Here is a 19165-nt window from a genome sequence, read left to right on the forward strand (position 1 = left end):
TGTGTAGAGGGAGTAGCATTTTTTATGTACCATAACCCGTCCTCCTCTATACTAGCGACGGCTCCAGATGATGGAGCGCGGGTATGCAAACTGGCATAAATGGACGATAATTGTAGCAAAATGAATAAAATGACTCCGTCATTGCAAAGAAAAAAATGCCACGATTTGTGATGTAAACGACTAAATGTCTTCCTTTAAGAGGAAACGTATGTATAAATTGGAGTGCATGGTAAAGGAAGATATCGATTGCATCCCAATTACAGAAAGCTTCAAAAATGAAAATAATATCAAAATTTAAAAAAATAAAGAAAAATATTCGGGTAGATCTCGAAATTTTTAAAGACTCGTTTTAACATTATTTTCCAACAGCTCAGAAGAAAGCGCCTGGTGATTTCATATGGGTTGTGAATGTGTTTTGCGTGAAGAGAAAAACCACCCTGCTCCCTTTCAAGAGAATCCGACACTTTATAACATACTGAAAATCGCGCTTCATAAACAAAGTCTACAGAAGTTTTGCGTTACAAGATTATTTCAAGATCTTGTCTGAGAAAGCAAAGTTGGTAATATTGCTGCTTTTCTCAATTACATATGTCTCAAAAGGAGGACTCTCCACCTATATAAGTACGAAAACAAAATATAGAAGGTGCTTAACTGCAGATCTGTAATTATAGTAAAATAAATGCGCCGCAATTATCATCAATTAAATGTAAAAAAAGAAATCTATGCCAAACATTGCAATCATTATTGTTGCACTACGGTGCAATCTAATTGGTAAACTAGAATTGAAATTGTTTTATGTAAGGAATAATAAAAGTATTGAGTATCAAATAATTAATGTATTTCAATTGAAAAAAATATAATGATTAAACTAAAAAAGCTGCGTTTTATTGTATGGATATATAATCTGTAATAATGCAAATGGTTTGATTTATTGAACTTTGAAATAATATTTTTGTTAGGCAGAATTTTCGCAAAACCATGAGTTGATAGATAATAAACTGAGTTAGTATTGCAAATTTCAAAGTTTTAAAAATAATTCCAGTTCAGTGATATTGTACTATTTTTAGATTAATTAATAATTAAATTAGATTAATAAATAAATAAATTCTAAAAAAGGGGATCCTATAATCAAAACATTTTAGAGCCACTGCTTTAGATAAACACCTGAGCATCAATACTGGAATTGTTTTTTTGAGAATCTGAAGATTTATTCCATTCAGTTAAATATTAATTTGAATATCCAATCATAAAAATAATGGAATTTTTTTCGAATTAATGCATATTAAATAAGAATTTTTCTGAAGGGGGAAAAGGACAACAAATAAAGGATTTTTAATGGTAGAAAATGTTACTAATTGTCAGTGCCTAGACCAAGTTCCTAAACAATTTCAAAGGATTTTCACGCGTTGTTGGATTACTGCACATTTTATATATATAATTGTATTCAAGCCAGATTTTTATTACTACTGATCACTACTTTAAGGCTTCTTTGAAATTATATCTTCCTAATCATATATGCTGTTGCAAACATTACGATTTTACATTCTTTGTAGGACAGCTTAAGTACCAAAAATGAAAAATTATGGGAGGAAGGACAATATTTAAATTCAGAGATACATAGATACAAAGCTCGTAAAACATAAAAGCATCAGTGCTGCTTACCTTAACTTGTTGGAATATACTCATTCCTGGCAGTCGAGTCAGGAAGGTATCACTCCTTTCGTGCTCTAGGGCAACCATTACAGATGTCTGCAACTCTAAAGATGTTACAGCAGCTTTCAGCAGCAATCCACCACAAAACACTGCAACGCAAATTGTGAGCATCAGCTTTAAAAGCCTTTTCCTGTTACGACGCACCATTGCAGTTGACAATGGCTACGATATTCCAAATGTTAAAATTTAGTACTTTCATTAGTAAATGGTTTTTGACTATGTTGCATTTCTATGACACATTATCGTAATAGTTCATCATCTTGGAACGGGATAAGACTTAATGAATTTGGGAATAACAATCTTTAAGCACCAAGTGAGAGTTTGGTCATTGATATTTTCTCAGTATTTCTTCATACATTTATCACTGACTTGCATTTTTCTTAGCGTCCTAAATCACAGCTTTCCATCAAAATTTGCTTCTGTAGTTAGAGGCTAACTTTTCTTGTTTGGATTATAAAAAACTGCACTTAGTGATCAAAATAGCCTGGAAAGGAAACAGAAAGTAATTAACTTCATGATTTACTTAGCGAAAATAAATGAGGATGGTTATATTAAGAATGATAAATTAACTCTGTTTCGTTAAGTAAAATACGTAATGGTGTTTACACAAAATGAATCATGTTAATTTACCCGTTCACATTTACAGAGAAAAGCAAGACAACGTATATTAATATACAATACTAAAATGGGTGCAGTTAATTATTTTGACACTAAATAACCTTAACCGAATAATAAAACGCTTTAAATTTACTTGTACTGAAAAGTTTTGAGAGAATAGTATTCTATAGTTGTTTTTATTTTCATTTACAGTCTTGGATCAAAACCATTAAAATAAAAGTTTTATTAAAATGTCCCATTTAAGGAACGAAAGCTGAATAGGGTGATATATGTCGGCCATGCAAATAAATAAAAGAAGGATACAAAATTAATTGCAAACATTATAAGATACATATATTAAAAAAACGTGTTAAATTTAAGGATACAACTGTTATAGCTACAACAAACACACAAACCACAGGATAAAGTACTGAAAATAATTTTCTTTTAAACTTCAAATTTCTTTTAAACTTCAAATTTCTTTTAAGCTTAATTTTTCTTTCATTTAAATAAGAATGAATATTTGCTTCCATTCGGTGTAGAAAAAGAAAACCCGAATAAATAAAATTGATATAGGTTTCTAAGTTAAAGAAAAGCAATTGCTCCGCTATGTAAAATGATACTTAGAATTGAATGCTCCGCAGAATTAAAATTTCGATTTTTCTTAATTTGCAGTATTCGCTAAAACATTTTTCCAATGATGTTTTTCCTTTTAATTTTTAAAATTAAAAAAATCTCCTTGTAATTTAATTTTCCAAAATTTAAATATCAAAGGAAAAGTCAATCAACTCTTGATAGCAAGCCTTCGGTTTCAGATGGGAATAAAACTATCTCAAATTTTTATCATAATTTGTTATTGCAGCTTATTGAACTTGAATCATTTAAACGAAAAACGGTTATGAAAGCCTAATAAGGTAAACAAGGGTTTCTCAAAATTTAATTTATTCAAATACGAATTAATTTTTCTTAAAGATGTATATTAGAACTAATTGTAACTTGAATTTGGGTTTAGAAAAGGTTAGACTCTTGCAAAACTTAGATATCTATGTAAGTTGGTTACTGCAAATGGGATGATCAGAAGTTGTGCATTGTGTCCTTTTTTGTGTTTTGGATCCTTGAAGAGCCGATATGAAGTCGTGGTTCAACAATGCGATTTGTACGGTACTTGTTGCATTTAGAATTGCTAATAGAATCCGGATTACGCAACGTAATATTTCGTTGCAACCAAATGAGTCAAATGCAGACAGTATGCGATTCTTTTTGCAGGAATGACTGCAAAAGAGGTTAAAACAAAGGACATTTATCTGATGGACTAAATTAATTTAATGGCTTTTTGAGTGTTCTGATTGCAATGGGAAAATAAAGCAAGTACATCTTTGTAACTTCGGTCGCAAAAGAGTCATACTTTTGGAAGACATTGCGTGCTGTCATGTTTTCAAAACGATGAAGCAGAAGTTTGACGCCACTTTATGGGAGGCATTTGCCTACTCTCATTTTTAAATTTATCTATCTTCCATTTTCTGAAGATGGCTTCGAAAGCTATCTATCCTATTAGGACGACGACGGAGAGATGTACTGGGCATTTTCGTTCAATGGCAGGAGTCTTTCAACCCCTGATTGCTGGGCTTGAATACATGACAGTCAATATCACGATATGAGGCACGATTGCTATTGATTGTGCCTGTGAAACTGTGATTCTGCAACAGTGAAGAAGTTATATACTAGTGTAACTGAAAATTCAATTTATTTATCGAAACCAGGCGGTAAATGTAAGTCCCGGAAGTTCTTTTAAATAGATGAGTTTAATACCTGATAGTTTTATAATTCTCTTAACGAATCTGACTGCTACAGAAATAGAGCCACACTGTTACCTGCAGATACACGACATGTTTTGCCTTCTCTGATAGACTGCTCTCCTTCAAATTTTAGATTTCAGACAAAAAATATAGTAGATGAAAGTTGTTTCAGCGACGCGCATACATAAGTTGTGCAAGATGTTGAATACATTTTCAATTTGATTATTTGTTTATCAATTGTTGCATATTTGCAGGGCCTATGGTATAACTTCAACTACAGACCTTCAAGTTTTAGGGGAATACCACCATTAGATCTTAGAGTTAAGCATGAAGCCTTTCTTGGAATATTTCTAGCCCAAAACAAAGCCGGACCCTATAGGGCACAGAATCTAATATTAAAGACTTCGGGCACCACAGAGGTACTTTCGAACACCATACGGCGCAATTAAAGCTCGACGCAATTAAAGCTCGACGCAATTAAAGCTCGACGCAATTAAAGCTCGACGCAGTTAAAGCTCGTCGCAATTAAAGCTCCACATGGACTCTCGTTAGGTAACTTTAGGTCCGAAATCTCTCCATACAGATAGCTCGGAAACCGACAGTTGCACTGTGAGTAGCTTCTGCTGCATTGATAACAACCTTATCGAACTAACCTGGAATCGGAAGAACGCCTACTCACAACACAGTCTTTCAAGCAGAGCTATTGACCCTTGAAGCAGCAATAAGCTATGAGAAAGACTATCAAGAACATATAAGCATTTACAGGGACTAAGCTTTAAGCGTAGACGCAACTGCATTACGTGTAGTACAACGTCAGACAAGACTTGTTTGCATTACCACCGAACAAACAAACCCTCTTTATTAAATTCCCGCACACACTGTAACACAGGGTAATAATCGTACTGATGAGATTGCGAAGCAAGCCGCCAATGGTGTAACTATGCCAGAACAGCTAATACTACTTCCATTGTTCTATCTCCACATTGCAATTGTGCACTTTATAAATAAATTACAGGAGCAGTGATCATCTGACAGTCTTTCAGTTTATGTAGACATGTCTTTCAGTTTTGCCCAAAAATTAAAATTTAGTAACAGCCTATCACTAACACAATTCTTAATAGCTTGTAAGGTATATTTAATTTTATAACAGTTATTTTAATTTCAATGTACTTTCTTATCGATTCTTGTTTCTACTTACGACTTCCCACCATAATGAGTTTTTAGAATCACATTGAATGCAAATGAGTTAGAAATAGTATTAATAGAAGGTTCAACTTGCTTCGTGAGAAATAGCTAAGAATCCTCAGTAGCGCGTGTTTGCCTTCGGGTTAAATCTCTCTTGAAGCTGTTATGCTTGGCCGCATATTACGTGCCTTTTGATATTCGCCGGCTAGTTTAAATTAAGGACCAACTACGTTAGATTTGTGTTAGATTCGGCTAAGTCTCTTTTAGTTAGTTCTAATTTAGTTCTCATTTCTTATTTTGAGGTCAAGCCCGAGTGGAGTCTGTATAAGCCCAAGAAAGGCGCCAACTATTCATCTTATTTCGAGTGAAATAAAGGGTAGTTAACCCTTCTTGAGTCTACGTCTTAGTTGTTTGAACTCAGCGATAAGTCGCTAACGAGTTCACTAGGTTCCTCACTGTTTATTTCAGCAGGAAAGGAATGAGGAACTCTACAACATCATGAGCCGTCTCTCAGCTATCTGAAGCGTTTCGGGAAGAAAACATCAGATAAATGCCATTGTGGAAAAGAGGGTTTTCCCAATCACTATGCATTTACAAGGGAACAACATGTTGCAAAACCCAGTGCTTCAAATTGGGCAGTATGGAAGACGGGAAAACAAAGTCAAATCCTTATGCGCTCACAAATTTTTTTCATGTTTTAATTTACTGTGCTGTGATACGCCATTCCATCCCTCGAACAGAAGCTTTAATCTTAGGTTTAGTTTACACTGAAGTGACAAAAGTCATGGGATACCTCCTAATATTTTGTCGGTTCTTCTTTTGCCTGGCGAAGGGCAGCAACTCGACGTGGCATGGACTCAACAAGTCGTTGGAAGTCGTGCAGGAACATTGAGCCATGCTGCCTCTATAGACGTCCATAATTGTGAAAGTGTTGACGGTGCAGGGTTTTGGGCACGAACTGACCTCTAGATGATGTCCCATAAATGTTCGATGGGATTCATGTCGGGCGATCTAGGTAGCCAGATCATTCGCTGGAATTGGACATGGCGCATTGTCATCCATAAAAATCCCATCGTTGTTTGAGTACGTGAAGTCCATGAATGGCTGTAAGTGATCTCCAAGTAGCTGAAGGTATTCATTTCCAGTCAATGATCGGTTTAGTGCACCAGAGGACCGAGTCCATGCCATGTAAAAACAGCCCAGACCATTATGGAACCACCACCAGCTTGAACAGTGCCTTGTTGACAACTTGGGTTTCATGGCTTCGTGGGGTCTGGACCACACTCGAACCCTACCATCAGCTCTTAGCAACTGAAATCGTGACTCATCTGACCAAGCCACGGTTTTCTATTCGTTTAGGGACCAACCGATATGCTCACGAGCCCACGAGAGTCGCTGCAGGCGATGTCGTGCTGTCAATAAAGGCACTCTAGTCGGTCTTCTACTGGCATAGCCCAAGGAAGACAAATTTCGCCGCACTGTCCTATCGAACACGTCCCTCGTACGTCCCACATTGATTTCTGCGGTTATTTGACGAAGTGTTGCTTGTCTGTGAACGTTGACAACTCTACGCAGACGTCGCTGGTCTCGGTCGTTAATTGCGGGTGGTCGGCCACTGCGCTGTCCATGGTGGGATGTTATGCCTGAAATTAGATACTCTCGGCACACTCTTGACACTGTGGATCTCGGAATGTTGAATTCCCTAACGATATCCGAAATGGAATGACCCATGCGTCTAGCTCCAACTACCATTCCACGTTCAAAGTCTGTTAATTCTCGTCGTGTGGCCATAATCACGTCAAAGCCTCTTCACATGAATAACTTGAACACAAATGAAAAGCACTGCCAAAGCACTTCGCATATATACATTTTCTACGCGATACTACTGCCATCTGTATATTTGCATATTGCTATCCCATGACTTTTGTCACTTCAGTGTATTTCATTATAGAAAACTACTCTATGTTTATCTGTCTAGAGGAATGGATGCTTTCCTGAAGGACTATTGAAAACTGGCTCGAATACACGTTGCACCTGGAGAAAACCACGAAAACGTCAATGCAGCCAGTCTTTCGACGAGATTCGAACTCCGGGCCAAACTTCCAGTGTTCAGCACCATCTAGGGCTCGGCCTCTGGTGGATGCTTCAATCTCAGAAGACTATTAGGTAACAAACTAATGAGTCTAAAATGTACATAACTATATATCATCCTATATATTTTGCTTGTACATTATGCACCACATTATCATATTTTTTTACATTTATGTTTTATGTTATTCAAAACTGTAAAAGCACTTTCTTTGTACATACCTAGACTACAACATAACTAGTTATTCATAAAACTAGTTATGATATAGTCTAGGTATTCATATCTAAATAATCTAACTTGTTATATAACTTGTATATAACATTTACATGTGTGTATATGTGTACAGTTTGCACTTCTAATATTCATGTAATGTAAGGGTTTTTTTATGTTTTAATCTAACTTGTACAAGATACAGAACACATACGCCGAGTTGGCAATCATCCTCGCACTCGCATGATTAACGTCAGGCAAGAACCTATTCCTGGGGCATTCTCGTTCTGCTGATATGCTTAGATGATATGCCCTTCTACGTATGCTTACTCCCTACCAGCAATTTCCGGTTGCTAGTACAACGCTGTGTTACAGTTTTGCTTTTCCCTGACTGCTTAAGGTGATGCGTGTGCGCAAGTCTTCTGTAAATCAAAATTTCCTGTCATTACCAACTAGTTTTCAAACTACGTACAGTCGGTCAACGGAACAGTTAACGGAACGCACCCCACTGTCATAGCCTTAGTATCTTCTGACGCGTTGGCATTTAATTTCCCCATGGCTAAAACTCCGGAAGCAGGCCAATCCGAGCAGTAACGAGTATGTGTGACTCATGTTCGAGTGTTTTGTAATATATTGAGTATTTTGTGGATGATAATTTGATCGGTGTCTAAGTGCAGGATTTAAGGAGCCCGTTGTCATCTGAAGTTCTGGGAAATCTCATCTTAAGAAGCGGATATTTTCGCGTTTTATAAGTAAATTTATCTAAGTCTAGACTTTCTGCGATTGCGATTTGGGCGATACCTTAAATCCGCCTCTCGGTATCATCATTTTCAAAAGTGATTTATATACCGAGCATTGTAAGCTCATTTCTCGTTTCTGTTTCCATAAAACTAGAAAGAACTGCAAACTAAACCTTTGTGATTATTTAAATTATTTCATGGTAGAAAAAAGAGCGGAACAAATGCTAATTATGAATATTTCGGTTCAATTTAGTAGATGCTCTTTTAAAAATATATTGCTCATCCGACACTACTTCAAAAAAAGGCCGATCGAAATTGAGAAACAATCTTAATCATTTGATAGAATGGTAGTTTCTAACCTAATTATTTATATCAGGAAGAATAACTTTCTACATAATAAAAAATTGTTCGTAAAAATATATGAAAACAAATAAGAAATAACAAAAGAAAAATATATTAAGATAAAAGCACTTTTAAGCCTAATATGAACGTTGAAATTCTCATTTCAAGTTTTGATGTATAAAACGGAAAAAAAATTAATGTTTTCCGCGACATTTGTTGATAATCTGTTTGCAGTATAATTCTATATGACGAAAAGCCAATATTTTGGGCCTAAATCACTGCTAGTTACCTTTACGATAACTTTAATGTCATGTGTTATTATGGTTGTTCTGAACACAAGTGGGAAACAATGGCATATTTCCCGTAGAAACTTAAATTATTAGTTCAATAAAAAGTAAGAACTATGATTATTGTAATGAACTTTCAAGAAAATCAAACCAATCCTTAAAAAGTTAATCTGCTTCGTCGAATGATGATTTAATTTGTTGGATTATATGCGAAGTCGATTGAAACTGACGAATTTTTCAGCTTCGAACGGTAGAGAGTTTTTGATCGCTTTTTATAATATAAAATTCAAAGCTAATTCTAGCAAAAAGTTTAGGTTTCTTCCTAAGCATAAATAAACGAATGGAGTTTATTTTAATTAATGTAGATTTTATTAGCTTTTCTTTTCCAAAAATTGCTTTTCACGTGCTAATTAATTATCTCGCAGCGTTTTCGTGGTCTTCCCTGTGTGTACGCCAGACATCGCTTGCCTTAGAAAAGATAGCGCTCTCTAGTTTTTCATTATTAAATGAACTAAAGCAGTCATAAAAATATTTAATTCTGCACTGTGTAGTTTGTGCGTCGACCAAATGTATTCAAGAAAACTACAGTCAAATGAGCCAATTTGTATCTTAGCACAATATAATTTAATAAGCGAATTTCATGGCATACAATTCAATAAAAATAATTTATCTTGCTCTTGTATAATGAAAATTGTATTTATACTCTATTGCTCCCAGCTACTCTTTTTCATCTCTTACGAAACCCACTGCTATAGAAAAAAAACTGGTAAAAATGTTATAAAAAGGCGCAATACTGTGAAACGTATCGAAACGATTCAAGTACTGAAATGTGTAGAAGCAGTAAGTTTTGGTCACCGTGGAGTAAAGATATAGATAGGAAGTTCCACTGCACGTGGATTGGGAGAAATGGACTAATACACTAGCTTGTCTGAAAACCTGGGTCTTGCCAGCACATTCAAAACGCTAATTTCTGAAAGACATCAGCTTTATTAAAGGTTTCAGTTTCATTTCGTGTCTTCTTAGAGTCTGCAAGCATAAAAATGTTTAGTTTCTTTCTCTTTCAGGAAGCACTATCTAGCCTAGATAGACATCATTTTACAGAAATAAACCAAGGACAGTGGGTAAAGTGGAAAAATTCATAATGTCCAGCAGATACAGAAAAACTATTATAACAGATGTAGGAAATCTATTTCTCAATTCAACGAACTTGGCGCAAATCTGAATAAAGTTTTGGAAGCTTTGAAAAATATGCAACTGTTATTTAAACCTCCTAAAGCCAGTTAAAATTTCAGAAGTTTTTAGAATTTTCACAATTTAATCATTTCAATGAGTTTTACATGTTTGTCTTGAGTAGTACGTTTTATAACACAGACATTCCTTCCCTATAGTTCTGCACTTCTTAATTTGTCATAGTATACAGTAACTTAAGTAGTTATATATTTGAAGCAGTGATATTTAAGTGATATTTAAGCAGTGATATTTAATATTTTAAGAATATGAAATTGAACAAAAATGACTGTTTGTTATGAAAGGCTATATATAGCTCATAGTACTTTTTTATGAGTTATTTAATTTCGCCTTAGAACGGAAATGGACCAGAATAGTAAAGTGGTCACATTCCATTAATTCTGCCAATGCATGCGTTGCTTGATGAGGATTCTCCCGAAGATACTGATTTAAGTGAACGTTGTCAAACTCTTACAATATTCCTGAATGGAAATTTTCGGCTGAGTTCAGTCGCTGTCCCCGGAACTGAGAGAATCATTTTCTTGCCGTACTTTCAACAATGGCATTAGCCTCGTACAGAGCATCAGTTGGTTTCGTCGTTACTGCTTTATTTGATCTTCGATCAAACACATGGAGCAAAATGTATCAGAAATGTTAAACGTTTTCCATTTGAAACTCCATCTTGTTTCATATGCAAAAAAAACGAAATATGGTCACAATTAAAATGCACTGTATTTCCACGAGCATAAAACTACAAACAAAGTAATGAAAGTGAAATAACGGATGCTGAATTCTTGAAACGCAGTATTGCCACCCATAACAGAGAGCTGTGAATTTATTTCCCAACCCCATACAAAGCACCAAAATTTTAATATATCATATTTATGAACCTTTTTATAGAAGACATATTCTGCGAAGCCAGAGGATATTGTAACGCATGAGAACTTACACAGTGCAATTTGGGAGTTACAGTATCTGACTAGATGGAGTGTAAAGAGTTGAAAGACTTCCTCGAACCGAATGTTTATCTTTAAGCCCTCTATATTTATTCTGTAAAATGCATGTTTCGATAACTTCTCTCGCTTTCTGTTACCCCAAGGGAAGATTACCGGAGTTGTTTCAACCAGAGAAAGAAAAAAAGGGAAAAAACTAACACATCCATAAAATCCTCCGTTTCATGGTTAGATGAAGCTCAATACTTTCCCCATTCGGGATCATGCTGAAACTTTTTATTTCCATCTTTCTTTCTATATTTGACTCCAAAAATCGTTCATTTCATACCGTACTGAAATTCTGGACAGTGTTCTTATATTTTCTCCTCATGTTTTCATAAAACGAAGAGAAAGTAGATACCGGACCTCTCTGAATTCTTGCGACCTAAATTTAGGAAAAATTAATGGAAAATCTTAGATGCTTCAAAAAGGAAACCTGACAAGATTCTTTTTGTAGAAAATATTATGTATCAGCTAAGGGTTTTGTTGATCATAACAGGATTGTAGAATAAAGGTTTTCTTTTCGAAAAAAGAAAAATTTTGGAAATATATTAAATTTTTCTTTATACAGATTTTTAAATTATACATTTTTTAATTAATGAGGTAAATTTCATTCTAGATACATTATATGTGAACTTTTTTGAAATACTGAGATCTAACAATGTAAGTTTGGTGAACTAGACTTAGCCGTCATAGTAGGTGTTTTACCTGTAGAACTGTTCTTTTGAAAATTATACTCAAGATTGCACTAAAAATTAAGAATATTTTAAACGGTTAATTGAGCTGTTAATTTTATTATTTTGATAGGCAGTTTAAGCTAATTTGTGTTTGAAATCTCCCATTTTAATGAACTCGGAGAATTTTGCCTTCAGCTATAAGATTTGTTTATTAGATTTTCGTTCAAATTATGTTAACTTTCATATCTATTAACACTTATGATTATAAAAAGCTTTCAACACCAGTATAAATTCTAATTGGTTCCTTCCGGCCGATAGGTGGAACCGTTGAACTATGGTTCAAATCTCGGCAACAGGCTAGCTGCGTGGGATATTTCACGGTTTTCCCTACGTTTTCAAACTTAAATACGAGAAAGTTTCCTGTAAAAAAGTCTCCTTTAAGGCAGATAGCCCTCTAGTTCTTTGCCATTATTTATGTAAGCAATCCAACCCATTCTACTCTAATTAGATACAAGATTTTAAACGTTTTATATGAAAAAAGTAAAATCTTTCAGATTTTCCACCTCTTTTTTAGTCTATTAATTTTACTTTTTGAGAATCGACCTCGATGGGATTCCAACTATGCATGTTTGATGTTGTTTTTATACAGGGCGATACAAAACTATCTGGCAAAAATGTAAAAGTCAGGTAGAGGGGACCGAAATAAACAGACTTTGCATGGAATGTGAGTGAACGAATAGCGCGTTAAGGAGGTATATGGCATTGTTGAGCTGAGATAAAAGCATTTTGCCGGATTAAAGTGGCACTCCGCGTGCGCAGATCAAGCGGTATGCATAGTTACACGAACATGAAGATCGCCGACATGCATCTTATGAATGGAGCTGCTGCTAAAACGGAGTAGTTACTTATAAGACATGCAGAGAACTTTATCCTAGTACCTTACTTCAGCAACTGCTCTTTTTCTGTCCGACACCTTTTAGAGAAAATATATATCGGCAAGCTTTGCGTTTATGTAGCGATGCAAACCCTTGAACTCCATACGAGAAATGACGATTTACGCACGTAAAAGGCTTTCATCTATCGCTCAACCTTGCTCTGTACCACCCCAACACACTATTTCCGTACACATATTCCATTACAAAATATGCTCGTTTCAGGCGCCCCTACCTGCCTTTATTTATATTTGTGTCAGATATTTTTGAATCACTCTGAAGAAAACATTATATATTCCAAAGCGTCTGACATTCGCACTTCTTCTAGGGGCAAAAATGTTCTACACTCTTTTTCCAGACAACAGAATGAAATACATATAAGTAACAAAAAAATTAACATAGTTTTTGTTTTACTATTTATTGTTCATTGGCTTCAGACATTCCATCAATAATAGTTGCTTTAAGACTGTTCCAAGTTGGTTAATAAGATTTCCTTGAAGGCTCCTACATTAGTCAAAATCTATTAGATTTAATTTGAAGATATTAATTCCGATCCTCTCAAGCAAAAGCTTTCATAAATTTTAAATTCTTTCCTTTTTGCTTTCCTCAAGAGAAGAGAATGGTACTGTATTTAGATTATTTACGTGATATGTACGAAACAAGATAGTTTAGATTTTAAAAGAAGGCTGCCCAGTGTTTCGAGCCCTTTGAAATTAATATAGCTATTCTATAAAAGCAAAGTCAATTTAGAGGTGAATTTTGCCTGATTTCAGTTCGTATTTTTTGTGAAATGCTAGTAATCTAAATACAGAATAGGGACATAGATTATGCGATTTCAATCATACCACTGTGCTACTCAGCCATTCCATGATTTATGCCAATAACTGAAATAAGTCCCTTGAAAACTCCAAAATGAATCGTTGAGAGTTGACAAGCAGAATGTCAGTGAAGTATCGACAATTTAGGGTCTTTATACACAAGAGGATTATCTCTCGGTTTATTAAACCGGTATATGGTGCTCAAAAGTGGATCTTTAATATTTTAGTATTAAACTACATTACTATTATATTACTAGTAGCCATAGCTTAAACACTTGTCAAATCCTGCTGTTTTGATAAAAAAAGACCTCAAGCCTTTAGCTTCGTATTACCAGTTAGGCATAAAATGCATGGGCAGTAAGTAAAGCAAAAGTTTGCGCAAGTTTTCGATAAATTCTTCCTCAGATGTAGTAAGCGACTGCTTTAAAAATCATTAAATAAATCAATTCCCTATATGTGATTAACAAATTAATCAGCACAGAAAAATTAACCTTTAAAAGTTTAGTTCCCTTCATATTTTAAAGATAATTTTTATACTTAGAGCAATAACGATATTTTAGTTACAATGCTCTTATTTCATGAGAAAATTCATTATTTTATTACCTTGAATATACCTTATACTTTACTCTGCAGCAAACGAGATCAGAATGGCAAAGAATTTAAAGAAAATTATTTTAGTCTCGAAGTACGTGTAACTGGTCCCACTATGAGGTTGAGCACGGTCATTGGATCTTTGTTTTTCACCAAATATTTTAAATTCACAGTACCTGATGCTACAGATGTCCAATTATTGGAAAGTACTTTTGTATACATGTATGTACTTGCATTTCTTTCGAGCATTTATCTATATTTAAACAATTAATTAAGACGAAGTAGCTATAGAACCATACTATCCTATATCATATCATACCTAATATTTATATATGTATATATACCCTACTATACTATATACCATACCTAATATATATATATCACACCTCACTATACCATATTCTTAATAATATCGTAATAAAATTAACGCATTTCTCTGTGATTGTTAACATATTTTCGAATTACGTTTTAGAATTTCCATTTCTAGTGTTTAATGTACCTTTTTTTTGTAGCCTTTAACGGCAATAACGATTAAAAAATGTCTGCATGCTTAAAATAAATCCCTCTTTCTGAAACATTGTGAACCCACTAGCGGCCGAACGGTAAATTCTTTGAAGTCTGGTAATGGGAATACGGGACCTGTTTCTTTAAAATACCTTCATAGAAGGCATCCGTTCTCTTAAGAAAATAGTCGTCACTTCCTTTGCCATAATGTACGTTAATCCAGTAATATTGTATTAATAAGCATTGTATAAATAGAAATGATAAGCAAACAAAGAGAAACAGAAATAAAAGGGAAGGAGTTGTCATTTCTGTAACAAATTCTTTAACGGAAAGACATGAAGTATGAGTACTTGAGTATCGTCCTGTCCACCATTTCTGACAAGCAAACATTGCCGCCAAAAAATGCGATTTCGTGCTAATAATGAACAAGCGGGATATCACAACGCACTCATAAGATGTGAGCTTTCGTTTTACTTAGCTGCTGTCATCAATAGATCAGTTTAAGTTTTGTAAAGATGGATGTAATTTAACAGCTATTTCTGTGTATTTCTTTGCCGTTTGAAAAGCTTGTTAAAATTTTGGACAGACTTCCTATATAAAACTAAAATTGGAGTATTTTTAGAATTACGGGTTTGTGCATACTGGTATGCATACTCAAAACGGTGAGAGATTTGGAGATTCGTTAAAATGACGCAGCAAAAAACACCATGAGACATTTCTTAGATTTCTATTGAAGGAAATTTATATAGCGTCTAGTTCACAAAGAAGACGACTTGGTTTCTGGGATTGCGGCAAAGCATCGAGGGGTATCTGTCTAAGGGGAGGGATGCCTTCGTAGAGACTTTCTAAGGGAAACTGGCTCGTAAACATATTACACATGGGGAAAGTCACGAAGACGCCCATGCAGCCAGCCCGTTCACGAGATTCGAACCTTGAACTGAACTACCACTATTCAGCGATTTTACCGCTCGGCCGCTGATGGGCCTCGATATAGATGACTATTTTGTTGTTTTCTTAAATGCCGTTAGAAACGTTTAGCCACAGGAACGATTGCGTATGTTTAAATAATTTTGTTGGCTAGATGCTCCCAAAATTTGAGCTCCTATTTCTTTAAGTTATTTTAGTATGCCGTATCTGTAATTCGAATCTGTTGATTATCTAATTAGTAAAGAGTAATCTGTGATGATCCTAACTGGATAAAGAACAATCTGTTCCCTTAAGTTCTGCCGGAGTGATTAACGTACGTGTTTGGCGGGATCTCAGCCAAATTTTACGGTCTACTTGAAAATACGTATATAACGAAATGTGCAGTGACGTCGCAAAACGCAACGAAAACGAAGTACAAATTTATATGAAAAAAAAATAATAAAAATGCAGCTGTTTTTCGCTGTTTAACAATTTAAAGGTATATTTAAAAAGCATTCTAATTCTCATGGTACATTTTGCTCCCTCTAGAAACTACTAAGTTTGATAAGTGTGAAGGAAACAATGCTACTGTTAAGTGTAAGAAAGCATTTAGTGTTTAAGCTGTAAGAAGCTGTGGGATTCTTGTAGTACTAGAGAGGTTTTACCAAGATATGGGGTTAAATTAGCAGTGTATACTTCAGAAGAATTTGTAGAACTCCTGGATTTGGTAATTAGCAGCTTAAATTCGGTTCCTATTTGTAAGGTTTATCAGACATTACAGTCTTGTGATTTCTTTTATGTAATTTAGTTCATGTATCACGTTTTCTTTGCGAACATCAGTAACTTTTAGCTTACTATCAAATTATAACTACCAGTGAAAATTAATGTTAATCTCTTTAGCTTACAGTATAATTTCTTATTTCTTCTTTAGAAGCTGTGAGCTGGGAGCAGTAACAAACAGACCCAAGCAGAGCATAGGGTGAATAAACCTTAAAGAACGGCCCACCAGTGGCCGAGCGGTAAAGTCGCTGAACACTGGTAGTTCGGTCCGAGGTTCGAATCCCGCGAACGGGCTGGCTGCATGGGCGTTTTCGTGGTTTTCCCCATGTGTAACGTGTATACGACCCAGTTTCCCTTAGAAAATCCTCCACAAAAGGCATCCCTCCTCTTAGGCAGATAGCCCTAGTGTGCTTTGCCATAATTAAATACACACGCACACCCTTAAAGAACGAAGTAAAAAGTCTTTCCGAAGATCCGTAAAAGCCAAAATTTAAAACACAATTTATGAACTGCGGAAAGGTGAAATTACTATAAAGTTTATTACATATTATTAATTATTTTTGAATCTCACTGCATTTTTTCCTTTTATCCCAAGAGCATTATAATCAGAATTTTACTTTTTCGTTTTTAGAATGACTTAGAAAAACTGCATAATTTACACGTATGTGCAATACCTTCAGCTAATATTATATATACTTTCAGTTTGCAATATATATATATATATATATATATATATAACGAATTTTGTACACAGATGGTTGATTTTAGTGCAATTACATATGAAATTGTTGCATTTTTCTGTGTAATGTAAAGCTAAAAAAAGTCAAAAGAGGCAAGCTACGTTGGAAAAGTATGAATACAGGGTAAGTCTATTTAATATTGAGTAAATGGGTACCTCGGTTATTTGGTGAGATATCGCCAAGCTGGCAATGGTTTTTGGCGACTAAGTTTAGTCACAAATTTGGCGAAAAATCGTCAAAAGTCGCCAAACTGAGCGATTATTTGGCGATAGTGGTACTTTTCCGTTTTGCCGGTGCAAAGCTGACTTGCAACAGCATACAGTATACACATAAAATACGTTAACAAGTGTCAGTTCTAAGTATTTTTTATTTCGAAGGCATAATCATTTTAATATCGCTTAAAATTTTGAAAAAAGCCAATAAATAAAGACAATAAATTTATAAATAGACATTAACTTAAGAATTTACTACTCTTTCACGATTCATATCACGTGACCCCAAGTGATTTCATCTCACGCAAACTACGCTACAAAAATCTAGTTCTCTCAGTAATTATCTACGTTAATTTCAAGTTAAATCTTAATTTGGAATACACGTTTAAATGCAGGAATTATTTCAATTCGTATGAATAGCTTACTCAGAAATTATGTAAACCCGCAGTACTTTACTTCGCTAGTGCATTCTCATTAGAATTGATGAATTTAACTCTTGACTTTGCCTTCGTGTGAGCGGTGTGATTGCATCTTAATTTTCTTAATTACCGCGAATGGTCATAGGGCATAAAATTGGATTGGATTGGATTGGATTACTCAATTAAGGCAAAGCACACGAGGGCTATCTGCCTGAAGGGAGAGATGCCTTCGTGGAGGACTTTCTAAGGGAAACTGGCTCGTATACACTTTACACATGGGGAAAACCACGACAACGCCCATGCAGCCAGCCCGTTCGCGGGATCTTACCTCACGGCCGCTGGTGGGCTATAAAATTGAACTATCTGGTAAAACTTCTATGTAATTTTATGCCAGTATTGAAAGAAACAATCAATCTGATAAGAAATGGCTGCTACTTGGTTTGTAAATGAGGCGTAAAAGGTTACCAGCGAGGATCTTCCGTTCGGCATAAGTTGTACCATTATTGGCAACTTTATCGCCTGCGCTGGCAAAAGGAAAGGTACCGCGATATGTTTGTTCGGTCCCTGTATCACCATAATAGGTATTGTAATTGAATAAATGTAATTGGCCACTATATGGGCTGGAAGCCTAATTCCCACCCCCCCACATGTTGTCTTCCAGTAATTTCGAGAAGCAGAAAGAACTAGAAATATCTTGGCAGCCGGGTGAAAACTTTATAAGGCCGGAGAGAGCATCTGCTCTCAGTTGTCAACTGTTAGCTCTGTGTGAATTCCGAGTACTATCTCCGGTTTAGCTTCGCTTTTTAGATGCGCTTTTTATTGCGTTGTGTTTAACATTCAGAATAGTTTGAAGTGTAATTACTGATTGTGTTCTGGTATACTGTTAACAGTTGTATGACTATTTCTGTGGAAAGTTCCAAATATCTAAAGTGTTTCTTTTGATAGCAATAAATTGTATTAACCTATTACTGGACCTATGTGCAATCTATTACGAATCCGTACGTACGGAACAAGATAAATATATATCTTGTCCTATGTGTGTGTGTACTTTAACTGCATAATTATACTATAACTAGTAGTGTATACACATGTGTATTAGTTACAGTATCTATTTGCACACATATGTATGCTATAATTTTATGTATAATGTGCGCATAAATATACAACACTAAGCCATTAGGAATGGATAAATAAATATTTATTTGATTTTAACTTTTGTTTATGTTTGTAAGTTCCCTCACTCTCCAAACAGTTCAAATAAATCTGTGGTTTAGACGTTAAGGTGAATATTACTTTAATTTTATATGATAAAAGTTACATGCTAAATTGTAGTATGCTAGATTTCTTTAACGTCCGCATTTGAAGAAATAATTTCAATAACTTTATGATTTTAAATTAGTATCTAGAT

General features: G+C 34.9%; 1 protein-coding gene across 2 annotated transcripts in view; it reads right to left on the bottom strand.

The window, feature by feature from the left end:
* LOC118187809 (putative polypeptide N-acetylgalactosaminyltransferase 10) overlaps positions 1–19165 on the bottom strand; it is a 301999-nt gene that overhangs the window by 196699 nt on the left and 86135 nt on the right. For both annotated transcript variants that reach the window (XM_085809137.1, XM_035358083.2), the window contains exon 2: positions 1663–2197. In XM_085809137.1, the coding sequence (XP_085665263.1) occupies positions 1663–1860 (198 nt within the window). In that variant the 5' untranslated portion in view covers positions 1861–2197. The remainder of the gene's footprint in view (positions 1–1662; positions 2198–19165) is intronic.

The sequence above is a fragment of the Stegodyphus dumicola genome, chromosome X2 (genome assembly GCF_044657685.1).
Source record: "Stegodyphus dumicola isolate Sdum_Otavi_A_Nest chromosome X2, ASM4465768v1".
Lineage (NCBI taxonomy): Eukaryota > Metazoa > Arthropoda > Arachnida > Araneae > Eresidae > Stegodyphus > Stegodyphus dumicola.